The sequence below is a fragment of the Chelonoidis abingdonii genome, chromosome 26, assembly GCF_003597395.2.
Source record: "Chelonoidis abingdonii isolate Lonesome George chromosome 26, CheloAbing_2.0, whole genome shotgun sequence".
Taxonomy (NCBI): domain Eukaryota; kingdom Metazoa; phylum Chordata; order Testudines; family Testudinidae; genus Chelonoidis; species Chelonoidis abingdonii.
In genome coordinates this window covers 17,228,161-17,246,211 of record NC_133794.1, presented here as the reverse complement: position 1 = coordinate 17,246,211, position 18,051 = coordinate 17,228,161, and the positions used below count along the sequence as shown (strand labels likewise).

General features: G+C 55.1%; 2 protein-coding genes across 4 annotated transcripts in view; one reads left to right on the top strand and one right to left on the bottom strand.

The window, feature by feature from the left end:
* The window catches only part of LOC116826950 (CD209 antigen-like protein D), a 243,913-nt gene that overhangs the window by 90,935 nt on the left and 134,927 nt on the right, over window positions 1-18,051 (top strand). The gene's annotated exons all lie outside the window — the stretch shown is intronic.
* HACL2 (2-hydroxyacyl-CoA lyase 2) overlaps window positions 1-18,051 on the bottom strand; it is a 33,506-nt gene that overhangs the window by 5,355 nt on the left and 10,100 nt on the right. For 2 of the 3 annotated variants that reach the window (XM_032784012.2, XM_032784014.2), the window contains exons 2-9: window positions 10,178-10,347; window positions 7,841-8,042; window positions 5,237-5,364; window positions 4,646-4,784; window positions 3,147-3,258; window positions 2,973-3,072; window positions 1,602-1,699; window positions 661-797 (exon numbers count right to left, since the gene is read on the bottom strand). In XM_032784012.2, the coding sequence (XP_032639903.1) occupies window positions 661-797; window positions 1,602-1,699; window positions 2,973-3,072; window positions 3,147-3,258; window positions 4,646-4,784; window positions 5,237-5,364; window positions 7,841-8,042; window positions 10,178-10,309 (1,048 nt within the window). In that variant the 5' untranslated portion in view covers window positions 10,310-10,347. Of the gene's footprint in view, window positions 1-660; window positions 798-1,601; window positions 1,700-2,972; window positions 3,073-3,146; window positions 3,259-4,645; window positions 4,785-5,236; window positions 5,365-7,840; window positions 8,043-10,177; window positions 10,348-11,341; window positions 11,488-18,051 lie in introns of all 3 variants that reach the window. The other variant, XM_032784011.2, reaches the window with a different exon arrangement.

Sequence of the window (18,051 nt, the reverse complement as noted above, 5' to 3'; positions counted from 1 at the left end):
CTGCCCAGCCCCACCAAACCCCCACAAGGCCGTCCCCCCACACAACACCACTGCTCAGCACTACCACATCCAAAATCAGGTTCCCCCCTCCCACTACTGCTGAGCCACAACACACCCAGACTCCCCCACCCCACAACCCCTGCAGCCCCATAACCCCTTGAGCCTTGTCTCCCCACCACTGCCCAACCCCACAACCCCCCAGCATTACCTCCCCCAACTGCCATTGCCCAGCCTCACCACACCCCCACAGGAGGAGCCCTGGGTCCCGCAGGGGCCCCCACAAGAGTTTTTTGAGGCCCCTGGAGCAGGGTCCTTCACTCGCTCTGGGGGGGACTGGAAAACTCTTGCGGGCCCAGGCCCCCCCGGAGCTTCTTCTGCTCCTGGTCTTCCCCGGCAGGGGGTCCTTCCGCTCCGAGGCAGAAGGACCCCCCGCCGCTGAATTGCCGCCGAAGCGAGATCCACCACCGAAGTGCTCCTCCACCCCACAACTCCCCAGCCCCACAATGCTTTGAGCATTACCCCATGTCACTGATAACCCTCAGCCCCACAACACCCCAAGCCCTGCCCCACAACCCACTCCACTGATGTGCCATCCCAGCTCCCTGTCACCCCCAAGTCACGACACCCTCCAGACCAGTTCCCATGCAGCATTCCACAGACCTGCCAGAATGACCAGGTCAGCCTCCTTCAGCACCTCTCGGCGGTTTTGGCGGATATGTAGTGGGCTGTCCCTTCCCAGCATGCCCCGGGCCATCCCACCCAGGAAGCAAGGGATGCTGAGAGCCTCCAGGGCTTCCCTGCAGGGCACAGGGAAGGGTTAGCTCTCAGCAGCTGAGTCACCTCATGGCAAAGGGACACTTCACATTACTATGAACATGGGCACTGCCAGCGCAGCCCACATGTGTGTGTGTGCTCAGACAGCTGAGCAAGTGGAAGAGTGTGTGAAGGGTGTGCACGGCAGAGTGCAGCAGCACGCCTGAGAAGGGAATGCTCGGCAGTGGAGGGCATGCATGGCAGGGTGCGTCAGTGCATGAGTAGGGTGCATGGCAGCCAATAAGCAAAGAGAGAGAGAGAGAGAGAGAGAGAGAGAGAGAGAGAGAGAGAGAGAGAGAGTGTGTGTGTGTGTGTGTGCGCGTGCGTGCGTGCGCGGAGCATGCGTGGCGGGAGGACATGCCACATGCTTGTTTCTTGGAGGGGAAGACACGTTTTTGGTTAATTAAAGGACAGCCCCTTGAAACCAGAGGAAGCAGGTGCCAAAGATGGCTCTGCCAGTGAGCCTTACCCTTGCCATGCAGACCCTGTGCCATCCAGCTCTGCTGATGCCCTTCAATCCCAACCTGCAGCCCCCTACTATTCCAGCTCTGCTGATGTCCCTCTGTCCAGTCTGATAGCTTCAGGTCTCTTTCGGTCAGGCCAGGACAGATAGTGGCTCTCACCCTGTGTACACGTGGCACCAAGGGGAAGCCACGGCCACCAGTCTGCAGATGGGCAGAGCTGAAAAAGCTGGGTAAGAGCACTGAGGGCTGGCCAGCAGTGCCCCCTGCCCCCACAGAACCGGGGGCGGGGCAGAAAGTGGACTCTGCATGGAACAGACTCTTCACCTGAGCTTCTCCACAGGCGTCGGGGGCAGGGTCACCTGGCTGCCCAGGAGCATAACAGGCTTCTTGGCACGGCTGACCAGCTCCACACACTGTTGCACCTGCATGCAAATGGGAAGCACCATCAGAGCCTGGCAGGGCCAGCAGTCACTGGGGCCAGTGCAGTTGTTGGGCGCACCCATGGCCGCCCAGAGGAGGCCTGGGGTCTTCGGTGGCAGGGGGCCCCCGCTTCGGCAGTAATTCGGTGGTGGAGGGCCCTTCCGTTCCGGGACCCAACGCCGAAGTGCTCCGAAGACCCACGGCGGGGGCCCCCACCGCCGAATTGCCACCGAAGCAGGACCCGCCGGCGAAGTGCAGCCGGGTCTTCAGCAGTAATTCGGTGCCAGGGGTCCCCGCCGTGGGTCTTCGGGGCACTTCAGCGGCGGGTCCCGGAACGGAAGGGCCCCCCGCTGCCGAATTACCACCGAAGACCAGGCTGCACTTCGGCGGTGGGTCTCGCTTCGGCGGCAATTCAGCGGCGGGGGGGTCCTTCCACCCCTGCCGGGGAAGACCAGGAGCAGAAGCTCCGGGGGCCTGGGCCCGCGAGAGTTTTCCGGTCCCCCCAGAGCAAGTGAAGGACCCTGCTCCAGGGGCCCCAAAAAACTCTTGTGGGGGCCCCTGTGGGATCCAGGGCAAATTACCCCTCTTGCCCCCGCTCCTCCAGGCGGCCCTGGGTGCACCCTAGTGAGACCAGGAGTTATTGGAGTCAATGCAGCAGCTGGGCAGAGCCTGGCAGGGTTGGGGGCAGTGTAGTGGCTAGGTGGTGCCTGGCAGAGCCGGGAGGCACTGCCAGTGACTGGGCGGAGTCGTCAGCGGTTGGGCGGGGCCGGCCGGTCAGCAGGGTCAATGCCAGTGGCTGAGCAGCTGTCACATGGCCCCTGGAGCTGCTCCTGGGCAGAGTTTAGCCAGCGGCATGAGGATGAGGAAGGAATTGGCAGGGAAGCTAGAAGTAAGGATCTAGCAGGAACCACAGAGGAATGAGGCAGGGGAGGGCAGGAAAGAGGCTGTGCCCAGCTCTGAGGACATGACAGCGCCAGTGCCAAGGGAGGTGGCAGGCAGAGAGAGGTAAAGGGCTGGCAGAAAGGGCTGGGGCTGGCACCAAAAGGTTGTAGGGTGACGAGGACCCCAGGGACCCCCTGCCCTGCCACAGTGCAGCAATGCTCCTCCCCGCCTCCCTTCTCCTTCTGAGGGCAGGGTCCAACAGGGCACAGGCCTGCCGTGCGGGGGAGGGCAATGTGCTAATGAGGAGCTCTGGGGGGGAAGCTCCCGGGGGGGGGCAGATATGCTCCCTGAAGGGAGGGAGCACCAGGCCCCAGGCAATCCGGGGGGTCTCACCTGCTCCGCTGTGGCCTGCGGCACCTGCACTGGAAGGGGGGAAAAGTCCCTTGTCTCCCAGGCCCCTGCATACAGGTTCCTGAGGTGGTTGCCCAGGTACCTGTGGGTGAGGTGGAGGGACAGCTGTTAGCTCTCAACTCAGCACTGCCCTTAGCAGGACAGGGCTGTACTCACCAGTTGATGACTCCACCCAGCAGCCCCCGCGAGGTCTCTTTGACGCCCAGCTCCTTCTCCACCAAGTAGTATGGGTAGAGCACATCGATTGGGAACTCCACAAACACAGGGCCTGTAGCACAAAGAGCTATGGTCAGCCAGCCATGGCCCCACAGGACACAGGCAGCTCGGCTCTGGCCTTGCCCAGTATCAATGCCCTGCAGGGCATGGATAACCCAGGCTCCCGCCCTGCCCAATGCCACCGCCCCACAGGGCATGGACAATCCAGGTACCATCCCAGCCCTGCAGGGCATGGGCAGAGGCTCCCACCCTCTCCAATGCCCCAAATTATTACCCCGCAGTACATAGGCAAACCAGGATTGAGCCCCACCCAACACTGATATCCCAAACTGTCACCCCATAGGGCATGGGCAACCCTGCCCCTGCTCAACGCTAAAGGCCCACAGAAGTTGGGCCCTGCCCAATGCTGATGCCAATGCCTCACACCATCGCCCAGCAGGGTCAGGGCAGCCCAGACACAAGCTATTCCAATACAGAGGAAAGATACAAAGAGCCCCGAGAATAATAAAAAGTTTGGAAAACAGGCCTTATAGTGACAGACAAAAGGAGCTGAATTTAATTAGCTTAACAAAAAGATTAAAGGATGACTTGATTGCAGTTCTTAAGTACCTACTGAGGAACACAAAACTGATACTGGTCTCTTCAGCAGAGAAAGGTATAAAACGATCTAAGGGCTGGAAGTTGGAACTAGGCAAATTCAGACTAGAAACAAGGTGCAATATTTTAACAGTGAGAATAATTATCCACTGGAACAATTTACCAAGGGTGGATTCTCCATCACTGTCAGTTTTACAGTCAAGATGGGAAGTATTTCTGAGAGAAGTGCTCTAGTTCTAACAACTACTGGACTGGGAGCAGGAATTGTTTCAGTGAAGTTCTCTGGCCTGTGCTATGCAGGGATCAGATGAAATGATTATAATGGTCCCTTCTGTGAATATATGCAGGGCAAGGTAACTCACAGTGTGGACAGGGAGCTGTGCAGCCTGCAAAACCCCAGTCAGGAGACAAAGAAGTGGGTCTCTGTCCCAGAGAGGTGATATCTGGGAAGGGGTTGGAATGGGGGCAGGGAAGGGGTGGGAAGAGGTGGGGCAGGGGAGGAGCCTCATGGAAGGGGTGAAGTGGGGTTGGGGCTGCGGGGTGGGGTGTCAGTGATGCGGCCCTTGGGCCAATGTGCTAGTCCTTATGTGGCTCTTGTGGTCATTTGAGTTTGAGACTCCTGATTTAGTCTGTGTTGGCCCTGCTTTGACCATGGGATTGAACTAGATACCTCCTGAGGTCTCTTCCAACCCTGATATTCTATGACCTACATTCAAGAGAGTTTGATCTGACCACAGGAGTGAGAGTAGTGGGACGGGCCTAGTGAGACCTGGGTAGAAAACCTTCCAGCCCATTAATCCTTTGCTGCATAGAAGGATAAGCCCCAGAAGAAAGGCTTTTACCTGGGGTGCCAGACTGTGCTGCTGCGATGGCCCTTCGCAGTGTGGGGACGATGTCCCGCACAGTCCTCACTGACGCACAAAACTTGCAGAGTGGCTTGAAAAGGACCAGCTGGTCAATGTCCTGGAGAGCACCCCGGCCCTGTGCAGATAGACAGAACTGCAATCCATGTGCCGATGGCCATGTAAAACCCACCACCTGAGGATGCCCCCAGCCAGGCTGCTTCCTCCCCAGTGACCAAGCACAATGGGTGATAGAGGGGCATGGCCCTCTGAGTGTCTGTCTGGCAATGGAGCAGCAAAGATCATTGGGCTGGGAGAAATGAGACCTCACAGCCAACAGGGATGTGGTATTGACCCTGAGTAGGAGTGAGGAATGCAAGTGGGGCTGGCTGTCCCTCTTCCCCAGCAGCATGGTCTAAGTCAGACCACTCCTGTTCCACACACTGGCGCCAACTGGTCCTTCTGTTTGGACAGCTCCAGTTGCCTGAGACTGGGGCAGGAAAAGTTTTCCTGCTGTGGTGTGGCAGCACTGGGCACCTGCCTGCCACGACATGGCAGCAACCTCTGCTATCGGCAGCACCACAGACTCACCTTCTGCAGTGTTGCAGCTGCCCCTGCAATCAGCAGCACCGGGGATTCAGCCATCTGGGCATTCTTTACAGCCGTCACGGTGTTGGTTACCCCAGGTCCTGCTGTTACCGCGGCGACTCCAACTGTCCCTGCAATGCAAAGCAGCCAGCCCACAGCAGGGCAGACGTGATGAACTGCACGCTTAGCACAGACAGGTGGGCAGGCCAAGCAGCAGGGGGACAGGGGACAGTTTAGGGCAGGTGGCTGGAAGCCAGACTACATGCTCCAGCAAGCCTGTGCCTTGTTCCCCAAGCCAGAACAAGAACTCAGGCAATGATCTGCCCATTGCTTAGCTGAGCTGGTCACTGCCCCCGTTGCTCATGGCCCTTCTCGTTGCTCAGGAGAGCTGGTTACTGTCTCATTGCCCATGACAGGGGTGATCTGGTCACTGCCCCTGCCACCCATGGCCATGGTCCACTCATTGCTGGGGTGAGCTGGTCACTGCCCCTTTGCCCATAGCCATGCCCCTGCCTACTGTAGTATGACAGACACGGCTTTAGGAGGAAGGTCCCACAGTGAGTCCCACTGCACCCAGCTGAGGACAGAGCATGGAGTCAGTCAGTCTGCGTCCCCAGCTCCCTTTTCCCCCTGTGTCTCCCTGTAGTGAGGCGGACTGACCGCCCACAGCCCCAGAGCAGGGCCATCTGGGGTGGGGCAAGTGGGGCAATTTGCCCCAGGCCTCGCAGGGGCCCCCAGACAATGTCAGAGGCTCCCCCCCACCTCCGCCTTCCCCCATCCCCCTGCGCCTCAGCATGCCATGTCCAGGAACGGCCCTGGACAGAGCTAAAGGGGCACGGCTCGGTCAGGGCCTGAGTGCCTCCCGCTCGGAGCTGCATGGTAAGGGGGCGGGGCTGCGAGCTCAGGTCCCGACGGAGCCAGGCTGCTGCAGCGCTGTCCCAGGGGCAGGGCAGCTCCTGGACACGGCGCGCGCTGAGGCTCCGGGAGAGGCAGGAGTAAGCAGCATGGTAAGCCCCTCTGAGCCGGACGCTCTTCTGATCCCCCTAGCCCTGACCCCCAGCTCCAAGCCCAGCTCCTCTGAGTCGGACACCCTCCTGACAACCCCCTCTCAGCCCTGACCCCCAGCTCCAAGCCCAGTCCTTCTGAGCCAGACCCTCTCCTGACCCCCTCCCCTCAGCCCTGACCCCTAGCTCCAAGCCCAGCCCCTCTGAGCCAGGCAATCCCCAACCGCATCCCCTCCTGACACCCTCCTGACCCCCCACTCCACAGCCCTGACCCCCAGCCCTGAACCCAGCCCCTCTGAGCTGAGCAACCCCCAACCCCATCCCCTCCTGACCCAACCCGCCCCCCAGCCCTGACCCCAGCCCCTCTGAGCCAGGCTACCCCCAACCGCATCCCCTCCTGACACCCTCCTGACCCCCCACTCCATAGCCCTGACTCCCAGCTCTGAGCCCAGCCCTTCCGAGCCGGGCAACCCCCGACCCCATCTCCTCCTGACCCCCTGAGACCAGCCCTGAGACCAGCCCCTCTGAGCCAGTCAACCCCTGACCCCATCCCCTCCTGACCCAACCCACCCCCCAGCCCTGACCCCTGGCTCTAAGCCCAACCCCTCTGAGCCAGGCAACCCCCAACCCCATCGCCCTACAGCCTGACTTCCAGCTCTGAGCGTAGTCCCTCTGAGCCAGGCACCCCAACCCCTTCCCCCCACAGCTCTGAGCTCAGCCCCAGTGAACCTGGCACCCCCCAACCCAGAGCCCAGCTCCCCACCCAGCCCTGGGCAACAGCAGTGCCACCCCTAGGCAGTGACAGCCCATTGGCACTAACCATCACCATCACCCAGCGACAACCCATTATGTAATTGCAAACGTATACATACCATTAAAGCATTTAATGTTTTTAAATCATGTATTTCGTGTATACCTCTACCCCGATATAACGCGACCCAGTATAACATGAATTTGGATATAACGCAGTAAAGCAGTGCTCCTGGGGGGTGGGGCTGCACACTCTGGTGGATCAAAGCAAGTTCAGTGTAACGCGGTTTCACCTATAATGAGGTAAGACTTTTTGGCTCCCAAGGACAGCATTATATCGAGGTAGAGGTGTATTTTCAAATTATTAAAGATTAATTTTTGAATGTATTTCACTGGTTATTTTTTACATTTCCAAATACATGATACTATGGTATTGCAACTTTTTTTAATGGAAGGGACCCCTGAAATTGCTTTGCCCCAGGCCTCCTAAATTCTCTGCGCAGCCCTGACCCAGACAGGGAGGAGCCTCTCATTGAACCCTGGTGGGCAGAGCCATGACACGCTCAACCCTCGGACCAGAAGTTAGTGGATGGTACCGGAGGGGGAAGGTGCCACTCCCCCCAAACAGACTTTACTCCCACATGGGGCTGGCCTGTCACAGTATGTTCCTGCCAGCAGAGACTGACAGGTGAGCTGGGCACAGATGAACTGGGTGGGGGGAGGGAAGAGCCCATGCCCTGGGAGACATGGCTCTGCTGAGGACCCTATCTGCAGGGGGCACCCCAGGCAACGTCCTTGTGGTCAGAGAGCCCCCAACCCAGACCCTGGGTATGTCTCCTTGTGTGGTGGATACCTGAGAGCCTGGCGACTGCATCAGCAGCAAACACAGCTGTGGCCTCATGTCTTGTGTCCACCACACGGATGCCCAACTTCTCGCTGGCCACCAGGATGGGCGAGATGTGGCCTCCTACCAGCGTGAACAAATAACGCACCCCATGGGCCTTCAAGACCTCTGCAACAAGCTCCCCACCGTGCCGGGTACTCTTCGGCTCTGCCTGAGAAGGATAAGGACCATCAGAGCCCTGGCCCAGCAGCACAGAACGCGCAGGCGGGGCAGGATACAGACCAGCAGAGGTCAGCCTAGCAGAGCGCCAGCCTGCCAGGGCAGGGCAAGGGGGCCAGGTCAGAATGCAGACCAGTAGAGTGTCAGCCTGGCAGGGCAGGAGCTGGGTCAAGACGCAGACAGGCAGAGTGCTGGCCCGGCAGGGCAGGGCTGGAGGCAGACCAGTAGAGCTCTGGCCAGGCAGAGCAGGAGGCAGGGGCCAAGACAGGATGCAGACCATCAGAGTGCCAGCCTGGCAAGGCAGAAGGTAGGGGCCGGGTCAGGATGCAGACTGGCAGAGCATCAGCCTGGCAGAGCGGGAGGCAGGGACCAGGTCAGATGCAGACTGGCAGGCGAGGTCTGGGGCACGACGCAGAGCACCTGGCCCGCAGAGCAGGGCACTGGGCCTGGGTCAGGACGCCGACTGGCAGAGTATCTGCCCAGCAGGGCAGGACGCAGACCGGCAGAGCACCAGTCTGACATGACAGGAGGTGGGGTCAGACGCAGACCAGCAGGGCAGTGTCTAGATGGGTCCCCATGGATGCTGTGAGGGGACATTGTGCAGAGCAGGGATGGTGCTAACGGCCAGAGGCGTGCAGCTCCAGCACACACTGGGACTCACGGATAACCAGCTAGTGACCTGGTTGGCTCTGAACATGCTGGGTGCTCATCCCCCATCTGATTAGGAACCCTAGCAGCTCATGGTGAGTTGTCATGCCAGGAATCTAGGTTGCCACTGTATCCAATTTGGCACCATGTGACTCTGCAGGGCAGCTGGGACCCCCGGACATGCCTGTGTCAGCAGATTGGCTGGCTCCTCCTTCCAGCCAGCTCTATGGGCAGTAGGGTACCCCAGAGAGCTGCTGGGGCAGCTCACAGTGCCCAGAGCACGTGTAGACATGCTCTAGTTAAGAGAGGATTCAACAGCAGCCTGGACTTCCCCAGAATGCATTGCCACAAGGCATGGGGATGCTGCTGCATGGACATGCCCCAGCTGTGTTTGCAGGGACCAGTGAGGTAGGAGCATCCTAGGTCCCTAGTGTGTGGGCCGCATGTAATGCTTCCTAGGGCTTTTCTCATGGGTAGGGCCTTAGCAAATTCTCTGCCATGAAAAACACATCAGATGGTGAAATATGATCTCCCCTGTGAAATCTGGGGGACTCCTTGGGATTGAGACTTCCTCTTTCCCTGCAGGTGCTGCTCCCTGGGCCAGTCAGACCCACTTCTGGGATCTTCTCTGGTTGCTGGAAGCTCCACGGCTCCAGCTGTCACATCCTTACGCTGGGGTCTGAGACTGCTGAAAAGTCAAACCTATGGTAATCCACTTTCCATACCCTGTGACCCTCACTTCTGCACTGCTGCTGCTGGCAGCAGCACTGGCTTTAGAGCTGGATGTCCAGCCAGCTGCATTCTGCTCTCGCTGCTGAGCTCTGAAGGCAGTGCCTCTGCCAGCAGCAGGGCAGAAGTAAGGGTGGCGATCCCATGACCCCTCCCCACCCCCACAATAGTCTTGTGACTTGTGTTTTGGGTCAGGACTCTGATGTTTACAACACAGTGAAACTAGATGTAAATATCTGAAAATATGAAATTGACTAATTTAAAAAAACCCTGGCCATGAAATTAACCATAATGGACTGTGAATTTGATAGGGCCCTACTCAAGGAACTTGAACGCAGAGAAACCCTTTGATATCCCTCTCCCCTGGGAGGTAACCAGTGCAGGTGCCAGGTTGCCTGAGAACCAGCATGTGAATATGGGACATCCCGAGCATGAACACCCCCTGGACAGGGAGACTTTTCCACCAAACCCACAGGAACTCCCATCACCTTAGCTATGGAATCAGGACAGCAGCGCAGGGCCCTGAGAGCTCGTGCTGGGGGGGGAGGGGGCAGCCCCACCATGTGCACTTTTGCCCTTAGCGGCCTCATCAGCACATAGTCCTGGGTAGCCACCAGTGCACTGAATCCATCTCAGGATTTCAGTGCAGATGCTACCCAAGCTCCCCTCATGCACCTGCATTCCTTGCCATTCTTTCAAAGCCTTGTATGGCAGGAGTCTATGTGAAAGGGGGAGCTGTCTCAGCTTTACCTTATGCCAGAGCTGGTAGATCAGCCCCAGTCTGTGAGCTGCCGCAAGCAGAGCTGTCCCCAGCGTCCCCAGCAGCACAAGAAGCCAGGCACTGGAGCAGCTGCTGCTGGATGAGACAGAAGCAGGATCCATTGAGGCAACTTCAGTGGTAGAGTCACCACCACACACTCCTGTTGCAAAAGGCAAGCACAAAACATAACTAGTCCCTCCCCCATGTGCTGCCAGCCACTCCCCCTTGCCACAGTGGCCAGCCTCTGCCCTCCACCAGAATGGCTGGCTCCTTCCCCTGCTGCCAGAGTGGTGAGATCCTTTCCTGCTGTTAGAGTGGCCGGCCCTTCTTCCCCCTTGCCAGAGCGGCCGCCTACTCTCCCCGCTGCCAGAGCAGCCAGCCCCTCTTCTCCCTCCCACCAGAACAGCCAGCCTCTCTTCCACTCTCTATCCCTGGTCAGAACAGCCAGTCCCTCTTCCCCCACCACCAAAGCAGCTGGCCCCTCTTCAGCCCCTGGCCAGGGCAGCCAGCCCCTCTTCCCTCCCCTTGCTGCCAGAGTGGCCAGACCCTTCCCCACCACCATCAATGGCTGGCGAGTTCCTCTTCTGGTGCCAACTAAACCCTTCTGCTACCCCTTGTGCCATATTCTGTACAGCCTGTGCATAACCCAGATAGTGCTGTGATGGAGACATGGCAACCAACCAGAGGCCAGAGCTATCTAGCAAGATCATCTGTCACCACCGCAGGCGTCTAACTGTGATGTTAGGTCGGACATGGTGCTGTCACTGGCTCTTACATCTGCCGTTCCAGAGTGCCAGGACAGTGCCACACATGCTAGCAAAGCCCTTAGGCTCCACAGGCTAGAGACCTGTGGATATGGTGTGTCCCCTTTACTAGGCTATTCCATGGTGCTCCCAACTGTAGTGTGCCTCCCAGCCAGATATGAATTCACCTTCCCAACCCTATGGGAGGAGGTAAGACACATCATCCCCATATTAAAGATGGGGAATTAAGGCACAGCAGGATGAAATGCCTTGTGCAAGGGCACCCACAGAGACAGTGGCAGAGAACAGTACCCAGAAGTCCTGGATCCCAGACCTGTCTTTTGGCCTAGATCCCCTCCTCGCACACTGCAGTTAAAGTGCAGGCAGCATTTGGAAATGCAGGTTCCTGACCTGTAAGGAGTTCTTGGAGATGGACTCTGCACATTCACCCCTTCTGGAATGCGCCAGCTCCACAAGCTAGTCTCTTCTCACAGTGGTGCTCATTGGAGTTCTCTTGTACCCCTCGCATCACCAGCCCTGACCCTTAAGAGGTGAGGCTATAAAAGGAGGGGTTTGGCGTGCTGGTTGGCTCAGTTTCTTCACCACTTCCTCAAGCCTGACTGTAAGTAGGACTCTGAGCAAGAGGAAAGTTGGCCAGGGAGCATGGATGTGCAGGGTCTATCTTGGAGAACCATGGGGAGCAACCTTTATTTGTTCTGCCAGTGGCCTCTACACATACCCACTCCTGGGAGACTGGCAAGCACCGCTCCTTCTGCAGTGGAGTGGGATGAGGAGACCTAGCTAGATAAGAACTGCAGTGCTGCCTCACCAAACTCAGCAGCCAATGTAGCTGTAAAATCTAGGGAAAGCATGAGCTGAGCACTAGGTGGCAGTTCTGAAGCTCTCTAATACAGAAATATGCATAAGGCAGGCCATGGAAGCAGCCTTTGCCATAATCAAGTGTACCCTTGTGGAAGCAGAACACAGGTGTGTTTATAATGCTCCTCATTACAGAGTCCAAGCTATTTGGAAAGACATTAGGATTTGAGTGCCTGATTGTTTCTCTTTTCCCCACGTGAGCTGCCTTCCCTGCCAGCTCGGGACCCCAGCACCCTGCCCTGCTGAGCTAGACGTGCCTGTCGCCTCCAACAAAGACCCAGGGTCTGAATTACTTGCCCCAAAAGCTGCAGGTTTAATTGAAAGCAGCTAACTGAAGTGTTCTTGTCTTTAACACCCAGATGCCCTACTGCCAATGAGGTCTAAACACAAATAAATCCATTTTACCATGTATAAGTTTTATACAGGGTAAACTCATAAATTGTTCACCCTCTATAACACTGATAGAGAGACATGCACAGCTGTTTGCTCCCCCAGATATTAACACATACTCTGAGTTAATTAATAAGTAAGAAGTGATTTTATTAAATACAGAAAGTAGGATTTTAAGTGGTTTCAAGTAGTAACAGACAGCACAAAGTAAGTCACCAAGCAAAGTAAAATAAAACATGCAAATCTATGTCTAATCAAACTGAATACAGATAATCTCACCTTTAGCAATGTTACAGTAAGTTTTTTCCTCAGACTAGACACCTTCCAGGCCTGGACACAATTCTTTCCCTTAGTCCAGCTCAGATAATAGCTAGAAGAGCCTTCATGATGATTCCTCTCCCCCCTTTATTCTGTTCCACCCCTTTATATATCTTTTGCATAAGGTAGGAATCCTTTGTCCCTCTCTGGGTTCCCACCCCCTCCTTCTCAATAGAAAGACACCAGGTTAAAGATGGATTCCAGTTCAGCTGACATGATCACATGTCACTGCAAGACATCACTGCCCACTTGCCAGCACACAGGTATACAGGAAAACTTACAGGTAAAACACAGCCAGCTGCAGACAATTATCCTGGTTAATGGGAGTCATCAAGATTCCAAATCACCATTGATGGCCCACACTTTGCTTAATTACAATAGGTCCTCAGAGTTATATTTCATATTTCTAGTTTCAGATACATTTATACAAACAGGATGATCACACTCAGTAGATTATAAACTTTGTAATGATACCTTACAAGAGACTTTTGCATGAAGCATATTCCAGTTACATTATATTCACTTATTAGCATATTTTCACAAAATTATATAGACTGCAATGTCACAAGGATGCCTGCCCCCCACTGGCCCTGAGAGGGTTAAATCCTGCCTACAGAGGCTGATGGGCAAGCAGCCAAAGGAGGGGCTGCAGGGGAAACAGCCAATTAGGGCGGAGGCTGCACACAATTAGGGCAGCAGCTGGCCCAGCCAATCAGGGCCCAGTTGGCCCATATAAAAAGAAGTTGCAGCCCATCCTGAATGAGTCTGCTGTAGGGAGTCCTAAGGGGAAAATGGGCTTTCTAGAATATTTCTGGTGGTTTGCTAGGACTTACAGGCTTGAGGCCCTGTGAAGAGGGCCAAGGAGATGGAGCCAGAACCAGAGGTGGGAGCAGAAAGAACTGAGGCTGTGGGGAAGTGGCCCAGGGAACAGAGACAGTGAGCTGAAAGGAAGAAGCAGCAGGAAGCTGCTGTTTGCAGGGTCCCAAGACCTGGAGTAGTAAGTGGGCCTGTCTCCCTCCCTTCCCTGCCAGCCACTGAAGGAGCAGCCTGGCTGTGGACTGCCAAGCCATTGAGAGGAGTGGCTGAATTCTTAGATATTCATAGACTATCAGGCTTGGATGGGACCTCAGGAGATCATCTAGTCCAACCCCCTTTTCAAAGCAGGACCAACCTCCAGCCAGACTTTTGCCTCAGATCCCTAAATGGCCCCCTCAAGGATTGAACTGACTTCCCCAAAAGGGGGGGAACTAGATGGTGATACGGCCAGAGGGCTGTGCCACGAAGCAGATGTTGAGAAAAAGGAGCCATAATGGGTCTGCAGGTGTAAGCGAAGATGGGAGAGCCACCCTTCCACCCCCCTAAGGGCGCACCTACTGGGACCGAGCTAATTCCTAAAATGCCCAACAGGAGGCATCAGTGTGGTGAGTGACCCCATGTGACACCCCATAAGAGACAGAGTATAGATCCTTAGACCTATTCTAATAGAAAGCTAAATGACTTCTTAGCATCCAAGGTGAGCAGCTTAGCTGAGGGAGAGCAAAGTCTAGGGGAAAATATTGGCAAGTTGGACTGGTTAAGATGGAATTTTGTGCCCAGCTTGGGGAGTAATGCTGGATGTGGCTGGAGGACAGACATTCTATTTTTGTGAATGATCATATAAGGCAACTGAGAGCCTGCAGCTCACTCAGTCTTCATAGAGCTGGCCTACACTAGGGGGGATGGGGAATCGATCTAAGATACGCAACTTCAGCTACGTGAATAGCATAGCTGAAGTCGAAGTATCTTAGATTGCTTTACCTCTCGTCCTCGTGGCGCGGGATCAACGTCTGCGGCTCCTCCTGTCGACTTCGCTACCGCCGGTCACGCTGGTGGAGTTCTGGAGTTGATGGGAGCGCTTTTGGGGATCAATATATCATGTCCAGATGAGATGCAATATATCGATTCCCTCAGAAATCTATCGCTACCTGCTGATACAGCAGGTAGTTTAGACATACCCATAGTTTCTTAACTGAAACTAAAGAGGCTCAGGAGACCACCAGGGGCTGTATGTCTATGGCAGGAGCTGAGTCAGTTCTAGACTGAGGTCCCACATCAGTGTGGGCTCTCTAATCAAGAGGACAGACGTTCATTAACCTCTTCAGAAACCTCTTAACTAAATTGTGGCTAAACACATCCTTTGTCCAGCCAATGCATGATAAGCAGCAAGGGTTCCAAGATGTACCATTTGAAATCTCTTCCTACAGTTAGTAGCACGCACTCCAACGTGGATTGAAGAGAAGCTGAATCTGGGTTTGTTATTGCTAGTTGCCCACAAGGAGACTCTTTTCTACTTACGATCCCAACATCATCGAGCTGAATGTTTCCTGGAGTTCAGTGGAACCTCCTGCCCCTCCTGAAGTATGGATTGGATGAATGGACTATGAGGTGGATAGAAGGGTCGGTCGGTCCTGGGGCTGGTTTTGTTCAACATCTTTATTAATAATCTGGATGATGGGATGGATTGCACTCTCAGCAAATTTGTGGATGACATTAAGCTGGGGGGAGAAGTAGATACGCTGGAGGGTAGGGATAGGGTCCAGAGTGACCTAGACAAACTGGAGGATTGGACCAAGAGAAATCAGATGAGGTTCAACAAGGACCAAAGAAGCCCAGGCACTGCTACAGGCTGAGGACCCACTGGCTAAGTGGCAATTCTGCAGAAAAGGACCTGGGGATTAAAGTGGATGAGAAGCTGGATATGAGTCAGCAGTGTCTCCTTGTTGTCAAGAAGGCTAATGGCATATTGCAAGGGTCTCAAATACGTGGGCCATATGTGGCCTGCGGAGCTATTTCCTGCAGCCCACGCCTGGCCTACCTCCAGGCCAGGGGTGGGGAAACTACAGCCACAGGATTGCCCCCCTCAAATCCTGCGCTGCTCCCTGAAGCAGGGAACCATGGCCAATGAGAGCTTCGGGGGAGGAACCTGGAGGCCCAGCAAGCAGCGCGCGGAGCCCTGCATCCCCCCCCTCCCCCAGGGGCCGCAGGGACATGGTTCCAACTACTTCCTGGAGCAGAGCTGGGGCCGGCAGCCTGCCCTGGCCCCGGTGTGCACCCTGCACCTCAGCCCCCAGTGGAGGGCAATGAAAATGATTAGGGAGGCTGGGGGCACATGACGTATGAGGAGAGGCTGAGGGAACTGGACTTATTTAGTCCACAGAAGAGAAGAGTGAAGGGGGATTTGATAACAGGCTTCAACTATATGAAGCAGGGGAATGTTGCACTCCATATGATTTTTTGAAAATATGCTAATGTGTGAATATAATATAACTGGAATATGCTTCATGCAAAAGGTCTCTTGTAAGGTATCATTACAAAGCTTAATCTACTGAGTGTGGTCATCCTATTTGTATAAATGTATCATTCTTGTATCTGAAACTAGAAATATGAAATAACTCTGAGCTCCTATTTTAATTATGCAAAGTGGGGGCCATTAATGGTGGTTTGCAATCTTGATGGCCCCCATCAACTAGGACAATTGGTTGTAAATGGCTCTGTTTACTTGCAAGCCTTCCTGTAAGTCAGGTCAGGAAGAATGAAGGCTTGGATTCCAGTACCAGGTAACATGGTCACATGTCCTGTGAGACCCCATCTTAAACCTGGTGCTTTTCCACTTAGAAAGACGGGTGGAGACCCAGAGAGACAAATGATTCCCGCTTTGTGCCAAAGCTATATAAAGGGGTGGAACACAACAAAGGAAGTTCCAGTCATGAGACACCCCTAGTTATCACCTGAGCTGGAGCTAACAAGAACTGTACTGGGGAAAGAATTTGGCACAGATTAGGAAGGAATCTAGTCTGTGAAAGAAGCTTATTGGAACATCTGAGGGTGAGATTTTATCTAATCTGTTGCCTAATGTATTAGGCTTAGACTTGCGTGCTTTTTTTATTTTGCTCAATAACATACCTTGTTCTGTCATTACTTAGAACAACTTAAATCTTAATTTTTGTACTTAAAATCACTTTTGCTTATTAATTAACCCAGAGTAAGTAAATTGCTCCCCCAGGTATTAAGAACTGTGCATATTTTTCTATCACCGTATTAGGGTGGACAATTTGAGTTTACCCTGTATAAGCTTTATACAGAGTAAAACTGATTCATTTGGGGTTTGGATCCCATTAGGAGCTGGATGCTGGAGACAGGAGCACTTCTTAAGATGTTTTCAGTTAAGTGTGCAGCTTTGGGGCATGTGGTTCAAACTCTGCGTCTGTGTTAGAGCAGACTGGTGTGTTTGGCTCAACAAGGCAGGGTTCGGGAGGCGAAAACTGGCTCAGAGGTAGTCTCAGCACATCAGGTGACAGTCCCAAAGGGGTTTCTGTGATCAACCCATCACAGGGGGTTCCAAAGAGGATGGAGCTTGGCTGTTCTCAGTGATGGCAGATGACAGAACAAGAAGCAATGGCCTCAAGTTGCAGTGGTGGAGGTGTAGGATGGATATTAGGAAAAACTATTTCACTAGGAGGATAATGAAATCTCCATCCTAGGGGTTTAAGGCCCAGCTTGACAAAACCCTGGCTGGGATGATTTAGTTGGGGTTGGCCCTACTTTGAGCAGGGAATTGGACTAGATGGCCTCCTGAGGTCCCTTCCAACCCTAATCTGCTATGATTCTTATGAACAGGAGAGTTCCAGATGTGTCAAAGTCCAATGAACCATGCTGTCAAGAGGAGAAAATATGAATCTAGATAGCAAATCCAACCTCTCTGCTGGGTCAATAGGTCTGGAATTACTGGGAGAGGCCAGTCCTAGGCTTACAGTGGCTCCATGGAGCCAGGCCCCTGCTCGGAAGGGGCCCCAGGCTGCTCTGCTTGCACTGCGCCCTGAGACCCCTCTGGTTCTCACCACTTGCTCCTCTTGGCCTGACTGCCTGCTGCCTCATCAGCCCCATCCCCCTGCTCCTCTCTGACCCCTGGCCAGATCCCAGCACAGCTCTGGCTTTGGGCAGTCTCTGCTTCCCACCACCTGTGGGACCCCACCTGTCTCCCCGGAGCTGAGCTGCCTGGGACTGGTGCAGAAGCCAGGCCATTCTCGGACCCTCCACAGGAAGTGGGTCTTAAGGGAGCAGGGCCAGGGCAGACCACTCCCAAGGGATTGGAGTGATTTCTCTGCCCCAGGACCAGCTCTCGCTGCACTGCTGTCTCAGCTTGGCAGACGCAGCTGCCTCCCAGCAGGGCCAGTGAGTATGGCCAGGAGGCAGAGCTTGAGGAAGTGGGTTTCCTGCAGGGGGTGGAGGTGCTGGGCTGTGAGGGGGGCAGGGAAGATGTGTATGTTGGGGCACTAGAGGGTAGGGGTTCTGTGGAGGGTGCTGAGCAGTTGTGGTGGGGCTGTGGGCAGGGGGCCGCTGGGCAGGGATGGTGTTGTGCAGGGTGCTGTGCATTTGTGTGGAGGGGGCTGGGGGGGACACTGGGCATAGTGGGTTGGGGGGCCTCTGGCCACAGGGAATCAGGAGGCTGTTGGGGGCTGCGTGGCACAGCATGGGCCTGCCCCCTGAGGAGAAGA